The sequence below is a fragment of the Carassius carassius genome, chromosome 5 (genome assembly GCF_963082965.1).
Source record: "Carassius carassius chromosome 5, fCarCar2.1, whole genome shotgun sequence".
In the NCBI taxonomy this organism is placed as follows: Eukaryota; Metazoa; Chordata; class Actinopteri; order Cypriniformes; family Cyprinidae; genus Carassius; species Carassius carassius.
The window spans coordinates 14,459,564-14,484,359 of NC_081759.1; the positions used below are offsets into that span (position 1 = coordinate 14,459,564).

General features: G+C 35.9%; 2 protein-coding genes across 2 annotated transcripts; one reads left to right on the forward strand and one right to left on the reverse strand.

Annotated features, from left to right (window-relative positions):
* Window positions 1–6,256: 6,256 nt before the first annotated feature.
* Window positions 6,257–16,779, reverse strand: LOC132140822 (mitochondrial outer membrane protein SLC25A46). Its single transcript, XM_059549824.1, has 8 exons — window positions 16,311–16,779; window positions 14,281–14,323; window positions 14,106–14,163; window positions 13,869–13,946; window positions 9,304–9,404; window positions 9,010–9,066; window positions 8,563–8,620; window positions 6,257–7,017 (listed from the first exon to the last, which is right to left on the reverse strand). The coding sequence occupies exons 1-8, from the start codon at window positions 16,561–16,563 to the stop codon at window positions 6,430–6,432; spliced, it is 1,236 nt and encodes a 411-aa protein (XP_059405807.1). The 5' UTR covers window positions 16,564–16,779; the 3' UTR covers window positions 6,257–6,429.
* Window positions 16,780–17,590: 811 nt separating this feature from the next.
* Window positions 17,591–24,796, forward strand: LOC132140823 (transmembrane protein 150A-like). The gene is made up of 8 exons (XM_059549825.1): window positions 17,591–17,711; window positions 18,613–18,858; window positions 18,994–19,041; window positions 19,801–19,887; window positions 21,111–21,178; window positions 21,308–21,435; window positions 21,511–21,688; window positions 24,209–24,796. The coding sequence occupies exons 2-8, from the start codon at window positions 18,794–18,796 to the stop codon at window positions 24,517–24,519; spliced, it is 885 nt and encodes a 294-aa protein (XP_059405808.1). The 5' UTR covers window positions 17,591–17,711; window positions 18,613–18,793; the 3' UTR covers window positions 24,520–24,796.

Below are 24,796 nucleotides of genomic sequence, written 5' to 3' on the forward strand. Positions count from 1 at the left end.
ACATATTTGTTCTTACACTGCTTTCTCGTATCATATCTTGTATTTCCTGCAACTCCGGACAGTTTTCATTTTGAGTCCAGCTAAAGATGCATGTTACATCTTTTTTTGTATGTGTCTGGAAAACAAAAGGTAAATGCAATATAAGCAATACTATAATTTATATTGTTTTATTGTCCTTTTCACAATATTTAAAAACTGTAAAAAATTATATAGGCAATATTAAAATTTCTGTTCCCTCTTTCCATTTTTATTTATTTATTATTTTAGGGAAAACAAAATGAATGTGAACTGATAAATAACTTACTATATCTTCACAAGATAATTTATTCTGATGGGAAAAAAAACATATTAGGTTTAAACAGGTCAGTGAACAGGAATTAAAAAAAATTAAACATTAAAATGTTTGGCATTAGAAATATTAAAATGAGCATACCTCCAATTGAGGATTTATTATGTGAAGGGAATCATATTGAATAGCCTGAAGACATTCTTTCTCTTGATTTGACATGACGAAGTGTAATGTGAGAACTACAAGCAACAACTCTGTGAAGAAAAAAAAAATGTCAAAGAGATGAGGAAAAAAATTACAAAACATGCTCGCTAGAATAATGCAAGGGAAATAGATCTTACCATAAAGCTTTCTGCTGTCCATCTTCAAACATTATTTCAAATCACAAAAGACACCTCTTTTTATATCCCAAACTGACTGAGTTTTACCTCAAGTAAGATGCTTACATGACTTATTTTACACGATGACTCAAATCACATCGCCTGTCTTCACCCCACACTTTTCGTACGAATTCCACAGATGTGACAGAATCATCCAGAAAGCAGTGCAGATCAAATTCTAAGAATTTCCACAAGAACAAATATTGCAATGCAAAATTTCTATGATGTATTTGTTGTGGTGTTTCAAATCAGGTTTGATAAAGATCAATATTTCTCTCCCACAAAATAATCTTAAAATCAAAACATGTCCAATTTTTAAATGTGTGTTAAATTGCAACATATGTGGGAAACTCCATAGCCGTAGCCAGGAGTTGAAAATTATTGAGGTTCCAGAGCTGGGGGGTCACTTTAAAAGAGACAGACATGTAGATGTAAAAGATATTTTCTCCATTTTGGAGGGATAAGCATTTTTAAATCAAACCCTATTTATTGGATCAAAATTTGTTAATACTTTACTGTAGTTAGGGGTGGATAATTTTATAAGTTGTTTATTATTCATGTCACAAAACATCAAGTCAAGTCTGCTTTATTGTCAATTCTTCCACATGTACAGTACATACATTCAGAGAATCGAAATTTCGTTACTCTCAGACCCCCGGTGCATACAGATAACATTAACAGTAGAGCCTAAAAATCTAGATCAAATATAAAATATAAGAAACATACAATAAGGGAATGTAAAAAAGACATAATAAAAAAAAAAAAAAAAGTTAAATAAAGCAGCACATGGCAGATAGAGTGCAAATCAGTGAAGTGAACAAACTGTGCAGATAAAAGATTTTTAGTGCAAAAAATAAGTTTATTAAGTCTGATAAATTGACAAAGGGCTCAAGAACAGTTATTTTATTTAACTGACTGATGAAGTGGTAGAATGACGTCAGTTCCATGGTGAATGAGGTAGTGAGCGGTAGAAATGGGTCCCGAAACCCGGTATTAAAATGGCCCCGGGGCTAAATTATGAAAGACTGTATCAGTAAGATCTGACGGTATCGGTTCTGCTTTCGGTACTGGAGGGGAAAAAATTAATGTACTATGTATTTTTGCTTAATAATGTTATCGCGCACTGTCATCCACGGCTTCTGATTGACCCGGACAGTGATGGTTTTTGTGACCGTTACATCATCAATACACTTGTTGATGTAGGCAGTGACAGTCTCTGAGTACTCCTGGAGGTCAGTGGTGTTATTGCATGTGGCAGCCTGTTTAAACATGTCCCAGTCAGTTGTGTTGAAGCAGTCTTGAAGAACCTCTGATGATCCTTCTGGCCACACTTTAATCTGTTTGTAAACTGGTTTGGCGACTTTAATGAGCGGTCTGTATGCAGGCATTAGCATAACAGTGATGTGGTCTGAGGCTCCGAGGTGGGGGAGGGGGAGGGCTTTGTAAGCTCCTCTCTGTGTGGTGTAAACAAAATCCAAAATGTTATTACCTCGTGTTGGAAAGTTAAGTCAGTCTTTAAGTCAGTTAAGTCTTTAAGTCAGCATGGTTGAAATCCCCAGCTATGATGAGAAAAGCATCAGGGTGTGCTGTCTGCTGCTCACTGATGTGCTGGTACAGTTCATTTAGTGCGTCGTTCCTGTTGCTGATGATGTTGTTCGGGGGAATGTAAACCGATATGAGAAGTATAGCAGTATATTCCCTCGGCAGATAGAACGGCCGGCACTTAATAATCATAAACTCAGTGTTTGCAGATCTTAACAGCATCACGGCACCACGCGTGTTTGATGTAAACACAAAGCCTGCCGCCGCGGGTTTATCCTCCCGCGACGAGAGCTCTGTCCGCTCGATAGCACGTCATAAACCAATTCTTTAGTTAAACTACATGACATATGGCTCTTAGTGCTACACTTAAAAAAATACAATGAGTGGGTTTACTTAATTTTTATTTTGCAAGTTTTTGCACACATACATTTTAAGTAAAACGTAAGTATTGAATTAAGTAAAATCTACTTAACTAAGTTATGAATATTTAGCAAAGGACTTTAACATGGACAGTTAGAGTGTGATGAGTAATATCTATCTAGTTATATTCTTAAATATACAATCCTGCAAGCATGTGGTTCATTTGCATACACGTAAGCAGGTAGACAGCTTATTATCCTTTGAAGATAATATGTCCACTCAATATAATTATTATCCATATAGTTTTTGAGTATAAATGGGTCATTTTGAGTAGAACATTAACTCCAGATATCACAAAACAGTAAGTTACTAAACTTAACAACAAAACCAACCATAAAACACTGTAAATACAACTCGAAAACAGTGAAAATGTTACCCTTTTAATTATCCATGCCCCAGTGCATGATGGGAAAAACGGGATCATAACTTTGATATTTACTTAAAGAATCCTTGTAAACATAACAAAAACAATTCCAAGTAAAATGTGTTTATAATTTCAAACTTTAATTTCTACAATCTTAAACTGATTAGTAATACAGAATTTACTTTATTTTTTTTTTAAATTCTTGCCTGAACTTAATTATTAAATGAAGAAATTACATTTGTTTTTATGTAGCATTTACTTCACCACAAAATAATTTTCCTCGAAAAGCTCGAAAGTTTGGGCACCCCTTGAAGAATCTGTGAAAATGTGAATAATTTTCAAAAAATAAGAGAGATCATACTAAATGTAAATGTAATGTAAATGTGATGTTATTGATAGAGTACAATTTTCACTATATAAATTCATAAAAGTTACAAATGCTTTTCTGTCAAGAGCAGGGAGTGATTTTTAAGCTGACACAACTCTAGAGATGAGACATGAGACTGGGTTCACAAGAAGGAGATGAAGTCAAATTTTTACACATTTTAAAACAAATTGTCAGTGACGAATACATGACTGAAAAAATTGTCTGCGGGTGCATTATGAGTAGTTTTAACTAATCATCACTGTAAAATGTAACTGATGATCTTACTAATAAAATTAAGTGAAATTAACTTGTTTTGAATAAGTTTGTGGGCCTTCCTAAGTTTAACCAAGTAATCTCAATGTTTTAGCACAAAAAGTTGTAAACTAAATGGATTCAAGTAAGCTGTACTTTAAATAATGAGTATTTTTAATGTTTTCGACTTGAGTGGTCATGCGCAGTTCCACAAATCAATCTGCAATGTAATTCTGATGGGAGAAGCACATGGAAAGGTGAGTCAGCTCATGTTTGTCATATTTTTTAATTGCGCAATTATGTCATCCATGGATTGTGCTAATCAAAATCGCAACAGTCTTGCATCACTGATCTTTGATGGCAAGTTTTTAATCAATTAACATTTTTATGTTTTATTTCTTTTTATTGGGACTCATTCATGATAGATGAGCAAAACATTTTTTTTGTTTAAATCGTTTGTAAAGCTGTTCTGACCTAAATTTTCAGATTCATGGAAGTGTTTGTATTTTCAAAATACTTGCTACCCTGTTTTTTCATGAATGAGGGAGAATTTTCTGAAATATGTTGTAATGTTATTTTGAATGTGTTGTACAGGCACTGCTATAATCTATATATTTTAGCTTTTAGATTAAATATTTGAACTCCACACAAAGATTTGTAAATAAAAATATGTATAGTAAGAATTTTGTATGTTAATATTGTTTTCTTTATTTGCAGAGCTTATTGTGAAACCAGTCATGCAATGGAAAAGTATTGGATTTTTATAAATGTGTGTATTTTTTTACGAAAAGAGAGCTCTCCTTTTGAAGCATTCTGAAATTCTTGAGCAAGTTAAATATGTGTTAAGCTTCAGTGCTCCTTTCTTAAACTAAACTGTTTAACTATGATATTAACTAATATATTAACTACTTTGATATTTCACTCTCTCACTGAATTTTACCAACTAAAAAAAAAATTAGGGTAATGATTCACATCTATATTTTTTAAATTGAACCAATGGAAAAAAAATATAAATTGTCCTAAGAGCAAGCTATTTATTTTTCATTGGCTAAAGTTAAAAAATATAGATGTGAATCATTACCCTACATTTTTTTAATTGGATGAATGAAACATTTTTTTCCGAGCACTGTATATTCTTCTATTTATTCCTGTGATGGCAAAACTGATTTTTCAACAGCCATTATACTCCAGTTTAATAAGGGCTAAATGCATACCGAGACTAAGTGAGATAGCAGTTTAGTGGATTGTAAAGCTTGAAATAACCACAACAAAGGCTAATAAAGGTGGAATAAAAGCAAAAGAATGATAAATGAATGATAAAAGAATAATGCGGATAATGTGTCATACCTGGAGGAGGTGTGAAAGACTCGTTTCGTGAGAACAAGTAGAACCATGAATGGGGGAGATTTAAGAGACAAAAACACAGACAAAGCACACAGGAGTGTTTACGTGTGAGATCTTATAGAGATGACAAGTGCCATAAATAAATCAGATTAGCCTTCTCTAAAAACACACATGACATGGCGTTAGAAAATATTTCATAAAATTCACAGTTTTACAGGTTCGATTATGAGATTTCGAATGAAGGTTTGGAAGACTTGTGGTTTAGCTACACTGTATTTCTAAACTCATATCTTACATCAACAATTTTTTAAATACATTTAAAAAATATGTTTTTAATATTTTTATTTTTATGTTTGAGCTTATATATCTCTATTATCAACAGTCTGAGTGATTCTGAGTCCTGAACAGTAAACTTTGAAGTGTCAGCTTTGTGAACAAATGTTGATTATGTATCTAGTCAGAAAGAATCATGAGCCTTTTTATTTTGGGTATGTCATTTCTGTTTCCATGCCAAAAAATGGGAGTGACTGGTAAGGGGTTAAGTGACACATGATCCTTCAGAAATCATTGTTGATTTGGTGGTCAAGAAACATTTTATATCGATATCAATGTTGAAAACAAGTTATGTTGCATGCTTAATATTTTTTGGTGATGCCGTTTGTAAAGCTTCTTTAATAAATAGAAAGTTCAAAATAAAATAATTGTAACAATACTTTATCTTCATTTTTGACCATATGTATGTATCCTTGCTATTAATTTATATATATATATATATATATATATATATACACCTTTTTTTGTCTGCAATATTTAGCCTATTTTTCATTTTATTTTATTGTAACATAAGTAACATGCTATGGGAATTCATGACATAATAACGCAAGGTTCACACAAAACAGATTTTAGACATTTATTTTAAGCATGGTGCCCAATAAATTAGAACTTGATTACTCACCCAGGAACCAGATTAGTTATACACATGCATTTCTGCGTACATAATGGCTTCCAATTCAAAGAAATTAATTTTTTTATCTCTTATATCATGTTAAACCTGACAAATAGAAACATTTTCACTGTTTGAAACACTGGCACAAGATTCACTAAGGTGCAAATAATAATTTAATGGCAATTTATTTAAAAACGTGGCAGAATGTTGCCAAATAAACATCACATTCACACACCACATTATGAAATTTAGTGGCCATTGACAAAATGGAGAAAACAGTAAAGGATTAATGTTAATGGATAGTTGGGGAGTCACCATAATGATAATTGAAATCCAGTGCTAATGTGACAACCAGTGCGCTTTATGAAACAAGTAGACTGACAAATCACAGGAAGAGGTAGAGAGGACCTCAAATGTCTGCAATGATCAATTCATATCAGGGCACATTTTTGGAATGTCCAACTCAACCAAAAAAGGACCTTTCCATGAATAAGGAAGGAATCGATGTTTTCCAAATCATTCTATTTAAGTGTTTCGCAGCAGCATTGAGTAGATCATCTTGGTGATCTGCAGAACTGAGGCGTGAAGCGAGTATTGCACCACGATGGACCCGAAGCCTTTGTAGAAGCCCATGGTGCCCTCCTCATGCCGAATAGCATTAATACAGTCCCTCATTCCTTCATACTGCGTGTTTATTGGCAACACTTCAAAACCCAGGTCAGTGTTGTCGATGATAGTGCGTGTTCCCTGGATATGCAGCCTGTGCAACACCGTTTCCAAAGGAAACAGCAGCACATCTGCAACCAGGCTAGCAGCAAAGCTGGCCATGAGCTCAGGGAAGTATGAATCCAGCATAGACTGGACCGCGTCCGTTTGTGAGTCAGGGGACGAGTGCTTTGGTGAGCCATTGTTCCGACGCCGCAGCAGGTAAAGAACCAGCCGCTGCACGCTGGAACTGATAACATAGTGGAGGATACCGTGGAGAACCGTGGGGAACACCAGGTTCCAGAGGGGAAGGAGACGCTTGCTGTGAGGCACTCCCATTCCTATTACACGCCCAATACCCTCTTTCACACAGTCCAGGATGCCGGGGTTGTCTCGGATTATTTCACTCTGGTGAGAGAACATGAAGACAAAGCAGAAAATTAACTTGGGCTCGGCGATAGAACAACAACAACAACAACAAATCTCAGTATTTTACAGCTTTTTGACAATCTCAGGATATTTATTATTATTTTTTATGCTAAAAATGATACATTTAATATAAAAATGCATTTATGTATTCACCTAATTATTATTATTATTTTTTTGTGATGACAACCAACAGCCACTGTTGATTCAATTTAAGATTTTTTTAATATATATTTTAAAGTTAAATTAAGAAAATGAAACACAGTTTTAAGTATATTATTAATTATGTAACTATTTAGACTTCTGTTCAAAAGTTTTGGGGTCAGTAGTATTTTTATTTAATTTAAAACACATTTTTAATTTAATTTATTTTATTTTTAAACTAATATTAATCAAGAATGCATAAAATTGTGACAAAGTATTTATATTTCAAATAAACAGTTTGTTCTGCTGTTCTCTCTGTATTAATTCCACTTTCTATTAAACAATCTTGAATGTTGTATTTTTTTTTTTGCAAAATAATAATATTAAGATAATGTTAAGCAGCACAAGGATCATATGACATTGAAAACTGGAATAAAGGCTTCTGATAATTCAGTTTGCCATAACAGGAATACATTTCATTATAGGTTTTAATAATATTTCAAAACATTTCTGTATTTACTATTTTATTAAATAACTGCAGTCTTTGTTTTTTTAATATCTTATTGACTCCATACTTTTGAATGGTGTTGATTTTACTGAACTATCATAAACATGCTCTTCTTATACAAATATATCACAAGATCTCATTGACTAAAAATACATTAGCTTTTATAGACAACTACCAAAATTAACTTGATTTTCAAATTTACAATCTCCTCTCCTTTTACTTTTATATAAATGGTTGGTAATGTTCACAATAGTACAATTCCTACAGCAAATTCCAAACAGCTAAAGTAAAAATGAAAGCAAAGTCAATGCCATTATAAGACTTTACAACTGCAAGCAAATGCAAGCCCTGAGATTTTCCAGTAATCATCAAATGTAAAGCTACAAAATGATTTGCTCATTTACCACAAGATCTTATCAAACTGCATTTTCTAAAGCATTGAGTCTATTCATTGTGCCTGACCAAGATGTTTTTCAATGTGTCATAAAGTCTTTATTCATTGATGGAAAAATATCTTTGATGTCTAATTTATGATGTCTAATCATTAAAATGTATTATTTAAATGGTTATTAATTGATTAAAAAAAAAAATCACGTTTACAATCAAATTTTTGTTTTACAGTAAAATATTTAAACATCCTTAAAACAAGACATAACCCTGAGAAGCAAAACTTCAAAAAAATTATGTTATATAGCTTCCACAGAATATATCTTGAATATAAGTATTTTATCTTGTTGTACTAGCAGATATTTTAATATTTAATATTTAATACTTAATTGTATTCCTCATTCCCACAAAGGCCAAGAATGTGGAAAAGAGTCTGTAATGTTTAAGAAAACTATTTCCAAAAAAAGAGGTGTATAAAAATGCCTTACCTGTACGGTCTCAATGAGACTTGCTGAGTAAAACGGCATTGCAACCACATATGTCAAACTGGATAATAATAAAAAAAAACATCAAAGAGATAAGAAGATCTATCATTTAAATGTCAAGCCTATGGAATTCCCTTTCCGTATTCTTTATGGGACTTTGTTGTATAAATAGCAACCTGTATGTTAAGCTTAGTTAGAAGCTTTTTTAACAGATTCCAGATATAAGGTAAAATTATGACTCATAAAAGAATCAAGAGATAAACAACTTGCAGTTTATAGCATTTTCCAAACATTACCAAATATGCAAGTAAATTTGCAGTACTTCTCTACAAAAAAAGCACTATTTAAATGTCTAAAATCTGTTTTGTGTGAACCTTGCGTTATGTCATGAATTCCCATAGCATGTTACTTATGTTACAATAACTAAATTAGGCAAATGTCTTAACTTACCCTTTGAGTACTAAGTGTCCCACAACTTGTTTAGGGTTCCACTTGTGTGATAACTCCCTATGAATATACATGAAAATGTTGGACAGACATTATTTACTTCAATAATGGCAGAAAAACAAATAAATTCAAATCATGCAAACTGCATGCTGCCATCATTTATTAAAATTATAGATCTAAATATAGAGGTCATTCCTCCTGTGTATTATAAGGCTGTAAATCAAAATATTAATCTTCAAAGAGGGCCTTTTTAAATGACACTTATCCGCGATTGCTTACATTGTATATGTTTTGTACCTTGGTAAAGGTGTGCATTCGCTAATGATGCCCTCTGTTCCCAGCGTGACCCCCTGTACCACAAAAGTGCTGCCCATTCCTTTCCATAAAGCCTTTGGACCCTGTGTGTGTGTGTGTGTGTATGTGAGAGAGAGAGAGAGAGAGAGAGAGAGAAAGGGAGAGAGAGAGAGATGCTTCAATGGACAAGTGACAAGCAAAAATCAAATATAGTAGATGTACAGGTGCATCTAAATAAATTAGAACATCATTGGAAAGGTTCATTTATTTCAGTAATTCAACTCAAATTGTGAAACTTGTGTATTAAATAAATTCAATGCACTCAGACTGAAGTAGTCAAAGACTTTGGTTCTTTTAATTGTGATGATTTTGGCTCCCATTTAACTAAAACCCATCCCAACAAATTAGAATATGGTAATATGCAGATTTACTCATCAACTCAAAACACCTGCAAAGGTTTCCTGAGCCTTCAAAAGCCTTCTCTCAGTTTGGTTACTAGGGTACACAATAATGGGGAAGACTGCTGAACTGACAATTGTCCAGAAGACAATCATTGACATCCTTCACAAAGAGGGTAAGTCACAAACATTCATTGCCAAAGAAGCTGGCTGTTCACAGAGTGCTGTATCCAAGCATGTTAACAGAAAGTTGAGTGGAAGGAAAAAGTGTGGAAGAAAAAGACGCACAACACAACAGAGAGAACCGCAGCCTTATGAGGATTGTCAAGTAAAATCAATTCAAGAATTTGAGTGAACTTCACAAGGAATGGACAGAGGCTGGGGTCAAGGCACACAGACGTGTCAAGGAATTTGGCTACAGTTGTTGTATTCCTCTTTTTAAGCCACTCCTGAACCACAGACAACGTTAGAGGCGTCTTACCCGGGCTAAGGAGAATAAGAACTGGACTTTTGTCAAGTGGTCCAAAGTCCTCTCTTCAGATGAGAGCAAGTTTTGTATTTTATTTGTGAAAATACAGAGAGAAGCTCATAGCCCAAGTTGCTTGAAGTCCAGTGTTATGTTTCCACAGTCTGTGATGATTTGGGGTGCAATGTCATCTGCTGGTGTTGATCCATTGTGTTTTTTGAAAACCAAAGTCACTGCACCCGTTTAAAAAATTTTTTTTGGAAATTTTTTTTTCACTTCATGCTTCCTTCTGCTCACCAGCTTTTTTAAGATGCTGATTTCATTTTCCAGCAGGATTTAGCACCAGCCCAATGCAAAAATGCAGATAAGCTGAAGGTAAATGTCAAAGAAACCTGGGCTTCCATACCACCTCAGCAGTGCCAAAACTGATCACCTCCATGCCATGCTCAGGGCTTTAGCAGGTTCTCACGCATAATAGCCTACAGTAATATCGCTCCGACAACTGCGTCAATGGGCCACAAAAGGAAAAAAAATTTTGTATACTTTTACTCTGTGCTATGTCATCGCCCACTTTCGTCACCTCAGCCACCCCCTCACAGTGCTGAACACGGCTCTGTTGCTTGCCTGTCAGGCGCTTTTACAGATACATGTGTGTGCATCCTTGGCGCAAAAACGTACATCTTTATCTGTAAATGTCCCACATTCCCGCAAGCCTTTCCATTTTTGCATAAAAAGCCCGCTGTGACAGTCTTCGTTAAGTTTAACTATTTACTGAAAGAGCGCTGGCGTTAAACAGACGGAACTCAGTAGAGAGGGAGACATTATTCAGCGCAAAAACATTCATTGTGCTGGAATATATGCTGTTTAAAATGTATATTTTGGTTTAGAAGTCAACGTGTAGTTCGAGTTATTTATGGTGAAGGGACAGCAGCGTGTAATTGTCTGAATATAAATGGCTATCAGACGCTTTTACAGGATTAAGAAATGACAGTAAGAGGAGACTGATCGAAGTGCACGCGATGCATGTTCCTGCAGAGCATTACCGTGATTTTATTTGTCTTCATTGTCTTAATTTTTGATTTAGAGATTTAAACTATATTCACTATACAGCCTACAGTGATTTACAACTTTCTTAAAACACAACTTTGTAAGGTTTGTGCCACAGCTGCTATTAACTAACAGTATTGGTAATTACCAAAATTATTTTTTAGCTTTCTGTATTGGTTAGACCTCCAATATGCATATGATTTTTAGTTACAGTAGTAAGCTATTTTTAATGCTATAATTATTGCTGCTATCTTTGAAAAAAAAGTCAAGTACTTTATAATGTTTTCTTTTTATTCAGATACCAAATTAGTGAAAAGTACATAATGTCAGCAAGCATGTGAGCTGTTATCAAAGGCAAAGGAAGCCATTTTTGTTATTATGTGAAATACTATTTAGTTGTTTCAGTTTGTTATTTGTCCAAAAATTACAATGACATTGTTAGAATATTTTTTTGACAGATTACTCAAATATTTGTGTTTTGTCTTATGACTGGTGGTCTGATAAATTAAGCACTTTATGTTTTAAGGACATTGGGCTTTTTTTTTTTTTTTGACATTGTGTTTTTGTCAGTAAATTAAAATAAAAAAATAGTGGTTTTAGTCCGATTCATCTGAAAAATAACTGGCCAACTAATCGATTATCAAAATAATCTTTAGTTGCAGCCCTATTTGAAAGGATACTATGGCAAAGTTATCACTTTCCTTATTCAAATTTTTCATGAATATATGCTTGACCTGAAGAATGAATGATGTCATACACTTGGAAAATTATGAGCTTTATCACGCTCATAGACACTAGGGGTGTGATAATACACTTAGCTCACAAGGTGAGACAAGATGCAGATACTTGGTTCACTAGAAGACAATGATTATGTTTACATGGACATCAGTAATCTACCGTATTTTCCGGACTATAAGTCGCACTATTTTTCATAGTTTGGCTGGTCCTGCGACTTCTAGTCAGGTGCGACTTATCAAAATTAATTTGACATGAACCAAGAGAAATGAACTAAGAGACCTGAACCAATAGAAAACATTACCGTCTACAGCGCTGTAGACGGTAATGTTTTCTCTTGGTTCTAAATAAATGCGACTTATAGTCCAGTGCGACTTATATATGTTTTTTTCCTCATCATGACGTATTTTTGGACTGATGCGACTTATACTCATGTGTGACTTATAGTCCGAAAAATACGGTAATTATTTACCTTATTCTAAATAAGACAATATTACGTTTATGGTGTTTACATGAGTTACTTTTAGAATATTCCTTTCATGTTCCCATTTTACATGTTATATATAGTACATAGTTTGCTAAAAGGCACACGTCATTACGCCCCCACGTGACGCCATCCAACGTCCTATCCAGAATTCCACATATAAACATTTTTTAATTTTATGAAAGCTTCAAGTGCAGTTAATTATTTTTATGTGCATACAGACGACGGCGGTTGTTGAAGCTCTTTTATTTGTCGTCAAACGTTTGAGCACTACTGTGTATCTTGTCGCAAAATGTGGCAAAGTCCTACACAACAGTAATGTGATGAAGGTGTTTACATGTCTATTCTGCACTTCAGTATAGCCATGGTCCGATTACCGGTTTCAAGGTATACCGCGATTTGAAAATTTCAAGTTTCAAAACCACTTATATTTTCCGTTCCTGCTGTATGCGCTGTTTTTCATGTGTCCTTAAAGACTGAAAGTGTAGGAATCCCTCAGGTTGAGTGCAGTGTAGAGTAACATGACCCTCCTCCTGTTGGTGTTAGCGAGCGGTCAGTCACCTGTGTGCAGGATGGCTGAACTTAATGAGCTGCCACTGGAACTTACACGATTGGCAACCGGACGTTTTTTGTCTTATTGTGACTCGTTTTTCTTCTGGACTTGTACAAACTGCGTTGCAATGCAATCATTTTCCAAAATTAAATTATGTGAAAACATGAAGTCTGTAAAATAAACGCCTGTTAAAACATGCCAGAGATGCTGAAAATGAATGCAAAACAGGGTAGCAGGCAGATCACTCACCGTTCATGATGCAAGAACTATTGGAAGAAAATCCTCAAATATTATGAATGTGTTTCTGAGGGGAACTGACTGTCTTTAGAAAAGTTTACATGTCATTTTCTTTTCATCTCATATTAGCAGCGCAGCTTTGCTTATAGTGGTAACCAAGGAAATGCTGTATCTGGTGTTCCAGAAGCACCCCCTGCTGTCAAGAGAGTGAATATGCATCTCATTCAGAGATTTTGCTGGTGCAACCATATTTAACATATTACAATATATAAACACCAAAAACCAAAGTAAACACAATCATAGTCGATTTATCAACAGTAGATCAGCGAGTCTGTACAATGTACAAAAGCACTGAATTTTGATTTTAAATGTACACCGTTTACATTAATTCAATAAAATTATAGCTTTTTGAGGTTTAATAATTATATTAGGCTCTATCAAGATACCTGTTCTGTACTGTTCAAACTTGTTCATCTTCGGAACAAGTTAAATTAACCATTTAAACTTAAATGGACAAGTGTAGAGGTCCTAGCACTGAACCTTAAGGTACCCCATGGCCTTGCATTTGAACTGTTTTTTTTTTTTTTTTTTTTTTTAAAGATGTCATTTCTGAGCAGCAGCAAAGCAAAAATGTCTGAAATATAATACCTGAGTTTTGGTGACATTGTACATAACGCTGATGGCAGTCAGTGGGGACAAGTGATAACACCTGGCATGGTAGTTCACCTGAAACACACAGTTCATTTTAAATTATCCATCATTTTTCAACACTATGCAATGCAAAATTAGTATGTTTCAGCAGCACATAAGTATTTATGATTTAAGCATCTAAAAGTTTATGACAGACAGAGCTAGTAGGATTTATGTACTCGTTGTTCTACCTACCTGACACTGACGTCGAAACACAATGCAGGGATGTGCCAGGACATTTTCTGTGAAGAGGCTAATTCAAACCATGCAAAAATGATTATGAGTTTACTAACATTATTTTGCAAATCTTAATATAATTGTACTTTCAACAGTACTTTACTTTAAGCAGTAATTACTGGGGTTTCATTACCTTGCAAGACCTATCCCAAACCCAGCAAATCTGTTCAGCTGTTCTGAAAGACATAATCAAGAGGAATCATTTGGGGTGGCGGTGGGGGGGGGGGGGGGGGGTTCTGTACATTTTTTTTATTTTAAAGGTCACTGGATGAATCATGTATTTGCTTTCACCCAGTTCAAGTAAATAACTTACTTAAATAACATACATTTTTATGAGTGCCAGCTGCATCAGAAGAGTTCATGACCATTTTATCAATACGGTCCTTTTACTGTCCTGTCATGTTGACTTGAAAAATGGTATTTGTATATTTATGTTAAATAACTCCAAAGAACTTGCCTTAAAGGAACACTCCAATTATTTTTTTTTTGAAAATAGGCTCATTTTACAACTGCCCTATAGTTAAACCATTGAGTTTTACCATTTTTGAATCCATTCAGCCGCTCTCTAGATCTGGCGGTAGCACTTTTAGCTTAGCTTAGCTTAGCATAGATCATTGATTCTGATTAGACCATTAGCATCTCACTCAAAAATAACCAAAGAGTTTCTATATTTTTTCCTATTTAAAACCTGACTCTTCTGTAGATACATTGTGTACGAAGACTTACGGGAAATAGGTAGACATGGCTAGGAACTATACTCTCATTCCTGCGTAATAATCAAGGAACTTTGCTGCAGTACCATGGGTGCAGCAGGCGCAATGATAATACGCAGCGCCTAGAAATAGGCTTATTGGAAGTTGCCTAGCTGGGACTATATTCAAGTCCACTTCAATGGCTATCCCATGCTTAGGGAGTAGGGAGCAGTGAACACTGTGTAGGGATCCTGTCAATCGGAATGCACCTATGCACTCTCAACCGTAATAGAAAATGAATAAACCACCCCTTTCAATCTGATCGAAATTTTTATTTCGATCGAGCTCAGTCGATTCGTTTAAGGCATTTACATGAAGGCTTTTCAGTCTGATTGAGCCATCAATCTGATTACAAATGGATTATTTGTTTGCATGTAAATGTAGCCACCACTGAGGCTACAAAGCCGGTTTTATTGTATTGAAGCAGACTGGTTCGAAAGACAGTCGAGGTTTGTACCAAATCTCCGTGATCATGTAACCAATGATGTTTGAGGCTTCATATGTCGTCACGATGAAAACACCTGAAGCGAGGTGACTGATTTGAATCCTTGGTGCAGCTTCATTCCTTATAAAGATACGCAAAATGCTTGGTGTTTCCTCCCTGCTTCATAGTAACATGTTCATGTGTGGAAAATGATTCTCAGAATGAAGACACAGCTGATATGAATGTTGCTTTTGTGTTATGAATCAACAAGATGTGTGAATAATTTTAAAGTGGCTGCTATAATTGCAGCCGAGCATTAGATGTCAAAGGTACTGGCTGTCTGTGAGGCATTGAAGCTTTGAATCTTTTTTTGGTACAATCAGGAAAAAGCCTCAAAAGCTTCACAAGGCTTCATCTGCCAATCTCTAGTGAAGTGCCAAACTAAACAATGATACCAAAATCAAGTATGATAAATATAAAATACCAAACTTTATACTGTATATAAAGTCTATGCCTTGGTGTTTTAGTTGGATGCCATGCTACTTGTCTTTAAAATCTAAAATTTATACTATAGTACATTAATAAACTTACTATACTTAGCTATAGCTGTTCCAGGAAAAAAAAAACATGCTGTTATAGTTTATGATTCCAATAAATCGACGACATTTTACTCCCAAAATGCACAAACGTTTTACGAACCAGTTCAACTGAATCATTAAAACGATTCACAAGGGTGATGCTTTATTCGATTCTTTTATCGAATATCATCAGCAGAAGGAGGGCGAAGGAGCGAGTTTGTGACAACACACTCATTCTTCACTGTAAGCAAGACTGCAGGGGCTGGTCATGTCCAATTTAAAGCTCATGCCAGAAAATATCTGCGTGAGATACTGCTGTTTGTGGTTATTCGTGTAATGAATACGAATCTCCCTTCTTTATTAACGTCTCAATTCATGCATACTGATCATAAACTGTACTCATTGTTACCGGACGGTGGAGCCGCTGATTGGGCTTCCTCTGCTGCTCCAGGTGGGGCAGGTGCCGTCTCAAATTGGGGCGTGCGATCGCCAAAATGCAGGTTTCTGCTGCCAGGTATATCAGGAGGTGTGGTGACCCAATGCTGGAGGTCAGAGCTAGATGAATTATTGAATGACCTGCCCGAATAGCCCCCGCTGAATGACGGATCCTCCCTGCCCCTGTAACCCAAACCTTCGAAGCTGTCCGGCCGACGAGAAGTCATGCTGGGAATCGCTTGGGAACTACACTGAAATTACAATATATCTCAGTCTGACTTCTTACGATTTATGATCTACGAGATGTGATACAATTTCATTGAAAACGTAAACAATCGAAAAATGCGAGAATTAATTTCTGGTTGACCGAGGCTGCTAGCAAGGATAGTTAGTGCTTTAGCAAAACAACCCAGCACCGCCTGAGAGGTTGACAGTTTACTTCCGGTTTGAATGAGGCCTTATGGGTTATGTAGTTTATTAAATTATTTATTAAGAACGAATAGCAAACAGTGCAATGCAAATGTTCCTGAATTCACAGGAAACTGTTTATTTGGGACCTATATGTGACACTTGACCACAAAACCAGTTTTAAGAAAAAAAGTAAACAAATAAATAAAAAATAAAAAACACAGGAACAAAAGTAGCACAGATATATTTGTAAGCAATAGCCAAAAATACATTGTATGGGTCATTTTGGGCCAAAATGCATTGGGTTATTTAGTAAAGATAATGTTCCATGAAGATATTTTGTAAATATCCCACCTTAAATATATCAAAACTATATTTATAATATATCATATGCATATTGTGTTCACCGTGTGTTCTATCATGTAAAAGATAAGCCATAAAAAATATATTTTGTATAAAATAACATTCAATATAACAATATACAACATCTAGGATAAAGATGGGCATCAATTACAGATAAATATAAATTATAACCTATTTAATAACAAATACGAAGAATTACAAAATCCTACAAGTGCTACCCTGATAGTACAATGCATTCATGGCCTCCGAGTATGATAAAGTAATATAAAGTAATGACCAAATGACTCTTACGAGCCTTAGGCCTATCTTTTTAGTGATTCAAAAAGCACTTGTGGTGTGAATTAATCTGAATCGCCTTTAAGTCTATATTTATTTATGTATTTCTTTGTTTACTATAATAAATAAACCATAAAAAACATTGTTTTGCAAATTATAGTTAAGAACAAAATACACAATGTATTTCTTAAAACTCTATAGTAATACCATAATCCACGCAGAAGCAGAGGGAGATGTGGGCGCCCTCCTCTGTTGATGAATGTGTTTACACCGGTTGAGATGCAGCGGATTCAGAAGCAGCATCCGCTCAGGAGCCGCGGGGCCTGCGGTACGACAAAACGCTTTTATATATCACAACACAATATCTCAATAATGACACGTCAATGTACAGTAGTTCAAATGCTGTAGAAACACGTATGTTGCGTATGAACGTAGATAAGGAGATCTTTGCCGTCTTAAAAAGTTGTTTACTTGCAGTAGCATCTGCTGGATAGCTTGCAAGCTACACGATGTTGAGTTTTATGTTTAAAAACAATATCTTTCATTACTATTTACTGTCACTTTGGTGTAATGATTAAGTATCCTGTAATTATAATTGTAAACATCCATGTGGTCAGTTTTGTGTGTTTACTGTGATATTGAGGCGGATCTGGGCTGAAGGGGACATTATTATTAGTTCGTGCGGCTGGCAGGTTGTTGGTCTGATTTTGTGCTTTGTAGGATCTTTCATTTCTCTGATTACAAATCTACCTGGCATCCTTTGGTAGACGTACCATTAACATATTAGACTGGATCATAATATTGAATTAAATAGAAGTCAGTGTAACTTAAATAAGTACTCACCTCACAACGTAGGTATCATATGATTACATTCTATAGCTTTAATATGAGTTAAAAGCACTCATAAAGGTATGCCTTTATCCTGTACACATTCAAAGCAAACGTTTATGTGGGATTTACATTGTAGGTGTGTACTTGAAGCGAGTTAAGTCCTTTTTTACTAAAATATTTTGTTGATGACAGCCTTCAGCGTACTATTTTAGTGAAATCAAGTGAATGACACATTTTCAAGATTAAATAGTCACACAAAATATGACATGTTGGGTGTCATCACTGTTGCATGTTTGTAATTTGACAAATCAAGAGTGTCTCAGTTGTTCCTAACTGTATTTCATTAATATTGTATCCTTGTGTCTTGATTATGAACAATGTCTCTGGATTTCCACTAGATATTGTTGGTTGTGGGGAATCGGCGAGTCTCCAGATGTAGTTGAAGGAGCGTCACATTGCCCCCGCTGGTCCACATACCCCCCCGCATGGCTTCACTTGCTGGTGTCTCTCACCCCGTCTCCATATCCCCAGTCCTGCACACCCTCATGTTGGGGTCTCAGGCCTCTCACAGACTGACCAATGACTGCCTGGATTGTTCTGCCTGTCAGCCTGTCCGCCTTCTCCATCACAGGGATATGGATTGTGTAAGTGTTAATGTTAAATGGATAGTTTGAGCCAGAAGTTTTGCATTAAATTCTATATAACCCATCTCTACTGTTTACTACAGTATACAGACAAGTCATGTGCTTATTAACAAATAAACATATTTTGTTCACTAGTTACGCTATGGCAGTTATGAACCACCATGTCTGTCCTGTTGAGAACTGGTAAGTTATCCCTATAAAGCCTACTGCATCATATTTGATACACCCTATTCTAGCCTTTAACTTCTCAATATAATTGAAACTTTGCTGAGAAATGTGTTGTACACAATCCACTTCATGTCTTCTGTCATCTGATATTTTGTACCCTTTTTAGCAAGTAAATAGCACTTTTAGTATAATTATAAATATATTCCCTTTTCAAGTAAGGGTACGCATGTCTTTTTGCTGTAAAATATTTACTGATTATTAAATAAAAGTAAAAGTAACTTGTACATTGTTAGTAGTATTTCAAGATGAAACTTTGTATTACTGAAGCATCTTAGGTTAACTTGATTATCCATACATTTATTTTGCGAAGAATCATGTTAAAATTTTGTGCATATTAGATATGATACATTAGGCTGTTTAGGATTTGAACACCCATCAGTCATCACTGTTTTGCATTGCATTATAAGTTTTGCCCTCACAGTAAAAACAACAGGGCTTTGATCATAAAAAGTCGTTAAATATCATTGATTTTTACTAAGACATACTATTAGAATTTATAGGGTGAAAACTGATATTTAAATGCATTTTATGTTTTCTTTCTTTATTTGCAAGCTATCAGAATTTACTTTTTGGCCATATAAATATGAGCCTCGCCCCCCCCCCCCCCCCCAAAAAAAACCCCATTATTTTACAAGTCATGCTTCACAGAGTTAAATCCAAAAAACCCAAATGCTGTTTAGACTGTTCTTTCATGCTTGATTCTTTGTATCATAGGTCATACAATTTGACATGTACAGAGGAAACGGCTAAGAGGGGCTTCCCAAAAACCTGCTGTACTCTTCAAGACATCCCCCTCATCAGGTGAGACTTTGAATTTATCTGGAATACCACAAAATGACCCCATTTTAAAGATGCCTCCTTTAAAGGTCCTATGACATGAAAATTTCACTTTCTGAGGTTTTTTAACATTATAGTGAGTTCCCCTAGCCTGTATATGGTCCCCAAGTTTCTAGAAATTTTAATCGGTGTAAATCGAGATTTTGCTATCTTTCTCTGCCTTTGAGAAAATGGAAGCTCAACCGGGCTGATCTTGAATCTCCTCCTGGTGACGTTGTAAGGAGAAATGTTACCTCCCCTTTCTTTGCTTTGCCCGCCCAAATATTTACATATAATTCAGTCGCAATGTCAGCACAGGCGTTACAAACAGACTTTTATGATATGGATTCGACAACACCGCCACAAACAGTGAGTAACAGTGTTCATTATTGTCTGATCTGTGATCAGTGATTTCTGATGTGTAGCTAATTATTCAAGTTCACACAGACTTTCTTTCTAAATCGTTTAATACTGTTTATGCATCAGCGAATCAAGCTAGTGACTAAACGATCATCTTCACGTTGTTTCTCTTAGTAGCATGAAACAAATCTATTCATTTGAGTATATCTGCACTCTTGCCTAAACTGCCGTTACAATGAATGACGCTGTTATGCTGCACAACAAAGCTCTTACTGTATTCATGTGGTGCATTCATGTGTTTGCTGTTAGTTGTGGTGAAAGCATTTTGTGAGAGAAAATGTGTTGCAATAATGACGAGATCACTGCATTCACGCGATAAACAGACTCTGTTTACTCAATCCTCATCACTGCAGCCTTTCATGTGATGGGAAAAGATCGAAAAAATAATTATATAATCAACACTTTCATGATTCGTTAATCTCGACAGCTGTAATAGTAAAAACATATATATATATATTTGAGAGGGGTTCCACATGTAATACGCATTTCGAATGCAAAGATGTCAGCCAATCACAACAGTTGTCATTTACTCGGAGTCTCACAGCAGACACGCCCCTTCAAATAGAGCATTCAAGCCAGAGGGCTAATATCAGGATATAAAAATGCTTTTTATTTCTAAATTTTAAATGTAAAAATCATACTAACAATATAAGTACACCTAAGGAAACATTAAAAAGCATTTAAAGAAAAGGAAATAATCCATGTCATGGGACCTTTAAGTAGTACTGTTTCGCACCAGCTTCTTGTAGAAAGGTTGCCTGATATCTGATTTTCTTATCTTTTAACAGTAAATGTGGATGTTATCCACCAGAGAGCTGTCTCTTCAGTTTGATTGGCAATGTTGGGGCTTTTATGGGTAAGAATTATGGTTTAAAATTTAATAAATAACCAAGTTTATATTCAAAATAAACTCCACAAAGAAGTTGTATAATTTATGTCAATATTAAAATACTTCTATGTGCGTGTGTGTGATGTATTTCTGCAGTGGTTATGGTGTGCATGCTGCGTTATGCTCAAGTGATTGAACACAGCCATCACTGCTGGACCAACACAAGTGCTTTGGTGTCTGGCTGCATTAATGCCCTGGGTTTGGTCATGGTGGGCAACTTTCAGGTGAGCAGGCGAGAATGGACTTGTGCTTTCAGCCCATTATATAAATCTAAATGAACTTCTATTCCATTTTTTTAGGTTGATCATGCTAAGACCCTTCATTATGTGGGAGCGGGTGTAGCTTTCCCTGCCGGCTTGCTGTTTGTGTGTCTGCAGTGCGTTCTGACGTACCGTATAGCAGAGACAGCGCTGGACTACTGGATGGCTCATGTGCGTGTGGCTCTCTCAGCTGGAGCTCTGGTTTCACTTGTCCTCAGTATCCTTACTATGAATGTTACTACACTTTATGTTTGACCTGAAGGAAGACATTGGAAATCAGTCATGATATGATCATATGATATTGTTTGTGATATCAAATGTAAATGGATACATTTGAACATGGTGCGAAAATCTTAAAAACACTTACGCACAACATGGATTGGCTTATTGCTTTTTAGCAACAGTGGATGATAAAAGATGCAAAGTTCAGTAAATAAGCTTAATTACTAGGGTTTTCACAGTACTTATATTTTAGTAGTCTGTACCAATGCCAGTGAAATTTCACGAGTGGCAGTACCAGTTTGATACTACCATACAGCAAAAACTAATGTGCAATTGAGCACATTGTATTCTTTCATGTTAAGGTAAATAAATCAAATTAAAATAATGCCGTGTAGCCTTCAGTTACAGTGTTTTTTTTTAATTATTCAAGAGCTTTTAAAGTGTATATTTTAGTCTATAAAAATAAAAAAAAGAAATAAATATGAATTATAAGCTACAAGTCTAATGAGTATTTCAGTGTTAGAAGTTAGAAGTAATTTTCAAAGTCCATAAACAAAATAAAGATAAAGAATAAAGAAACAAAATAAAACGAATACAACGAAGAAAACATTAAACAGTGTTTGAATTTTTTTATTATTATTATTTATTTCAGCAAAACAGTCCACAATAAACAACATAGAAACGAAATAAAAACAATACAACAAAGAAAAAAATAAGTTAACAGTGCTTTAAGTTTTTTAAGTAAAGAGTCTACAAAAGAAAGAAAGAAATAGAACATTTTAAAACAAGAGAACAGAAGAGTGGGGTGTGGGGGGGGGTGCTTGTCTGAAGTTTAAAATCATTGGTGTACCCATAAGCCAATTGTAGCTCAGCCGCCTCGAACTTCCACTGTAAACACAGGAATGCTGCGAAAACAAAACCATGAAGCGCAATCTGATCGGATCCTCTGATCCTCAATGAGAGCAACCAAGGGAGACACAATCACAATTACTGCCTTGCCGGACATTGGCCTCCCCAGTTTCTCACTGACGATCGGTAACAGTTGATAAATTAAACTTTTCCCAAAACCTGTCGGGAGTAGGGCCACAACATCACCTCCATTCAAAATGTGAAACAAACACTCTTGTTCAGACTTCATTAGGCAAATGCAGGGAATATTCCCCAAACCAGCGCGAATAGCATCCCGTGTCTCCATATCCACAGTCGTTTTTGATTTTCCCTAACCTAAACTACAATCTTAAATTCGGCGCTTACACTTAGCGTCTATGTCACGGCTCTCAGCCCACCCTCTGTTCGTTGATTGGACGCAGTGCTTTTAAGTGGCCCAAAAGAGGTGCCGGTACTCTATTATAGCATATATATATATATATAATAATTTTTATTTATTTATTTATTTATTTTTTGACGACTCCCCTCATCCCCTGAGGTAACAACAACTATATTGAAGAGGTTTTATATACAGCAGTCAACAGACGACCTTATAAAAAATAATAAATCCTTTTATTCATTTGTGGATTTGCTTGAGCTAGAAAGAGCTACTGAACATAAATAAAATGTGCAAAAGGATTTTGAAAAAATACCCTTAGAAAGAGCTACTGCATTACTTCATTAGCTTGCGTCTGACCTGCAGCGATATCATTCAGGCTTGGTGGGGTGTCAGCCAGCGAGTCATCTGATTATGACCGTGTTGTTTTAGTACTCTTGAGTTTGAAGCCAGGAGAGCATATTAAGTGTTGTTCACTGTATTTGTATTTTTACCGAGCCGAGTGTGCGCGTTTCACACACCCTCTCCGGCCACGTTGAGTGGTTGACACTGAGAGCGGCAAAAGCGACGCAAGCATGCGCTTTTCACTTGTTAAACTCAATGGTGTATGGGTAATGTAGTCTCTGCTCTCGGTGGGACAAATTAGGAAGCGTGCATTGTGAAGGGCGCTCTGAAAAGCTGCAGCGCAAAAGGATTAAACCTCTATTAAAACAGATGTCCAAATGAGCGTACCGGTACATTCTGGGCGCACGGAGAAGTGGCGGTACGCTTAAGAGATATATTTGGAAGTGGCGGTACTGAGTACCGGTGCGTACCGGCCCACTTAAAGCACTGATTGGACGGCAGGTTTGGAGCCAGAGGAAATCTGGGAGATGGTTTGCTATCTCAGATTGAGTACAGAGGCGAACTGAAATTGAGCGGAAGTACACCCACACAGCAGTGAGTAGTGAACACACACATTCAGTTGTGGGTAATGATGGAGGTGGAAGAAAGCGCTGGTCATTCACTCCCCCCACCTACATTTCCTGCCAGTACTGAGACTCGAACCTGCAACCTTCGGGTTACAAGTCCGACTCTCTAACCACAGCCACAACTGTCCCAATACTACATTAACAGTGCAAATAGATCAGTTAATACACTAGATCAATTACAGCAAAAAAGAAAGGACATTTATAGTACATCACAGATCATGGTGAATAATGTTATTAATGTTTAAGTTCATTGTACCCATTCCTTAACATCTTGTTCAAGGTGGTATCTTCTTCGTCCATGAAAGTTATGTATTGCAGCATGCCGCAGCCATCTGTGAATGGGTCTTCACTGTCTTGGTCCTGGTGTACTATGGCACCTTTACCTATGAGTTTGGCACTGTCAACAGCGATACCATGATGGTGGCCTTAATGAAGCGCAGTCAACATCACCATCCAGGGTCAGCGGTCATCATGGGGGGTATCGGGAAGGGTGTGTCAATGGGATGTGGTGCCCGCAGTCTCAAGTCCCCTGGAGGCAGCAGCACGTCCACACACCTCAACTGTACACAAGAAAGCATCGCCATGCTTTAGGGGTTAACCGCTACAATATTCTCTCAGACCTCAGCGCATAGACTCTTTATCTGGCTCATGGAAAAAAACTGGTACAAGGAATACGGATTTACTTGTGAGGTTACAGTAAGTTTACAGACTTGCTGATTATAATCTAACAGTAATGGCCAGTTAGTCATAACTAAGGTATTTTGCATGATATTTTGCGTTCATATGTAAGATAATTCAAAGTACAGCCATTATAACCAGCACAGACAAGTCCTTTGCATGATTCATGGGGCCTCTGACAGAAATGTTT

What these genes read in the sequence shown, in the direction of transcription:
- LOC132140823 (XM_059549825.1), top strand. Translation starts at nt 18,794, where the DNA reads ATGACTGCCTGGATTGTTCTGCCTGTCAGCCTGTCCGCCTTCTCCATC. An exon ending in CAATGTTGGGGCTTTTATGG is followed by an intron (nt 21,179 to 21,307) that starts GTAAGAATTATG and finishes GTATTTCTGCAG; the next exon opens with TGGTTATGGTGTGCATGCTG. An exon ending in TCTGGTTTCACTTGTCCTCA is followed by an intron (nt 21,689 to 24,208) that starts GTATCCTTACTA and finishes ATCTTGTTCAAG; the next exon opens with GTGGTATCTTCTTCGTCCAT.
- LOC132140822 (XM_059549824.1), bottom strand. Translation starts at nt 16,563, where the DNA reads ATGACTTCTCGTCGGCCGGACAGCTTCGAAGGTTTGGGTTACAGGGGC. An exon ending in ATCAGCGGCTCCACCGTCCG is followed by an intron (nt 14,324 to 16,310) that starts GTAACAATGAGT and finishes TATGTCTTTCAG; the next exon opens with AACAGCTGAACAGATTTGCT. An exon ending in GTCTCATTGAGACCGTACAG is followed by an intron (nt 7,018 to 8,562) that starts GTAAGGCATTTT and finishes TTCTCTCACCAG; the next exon opens with AGTGAAATAATCCGAGACAA.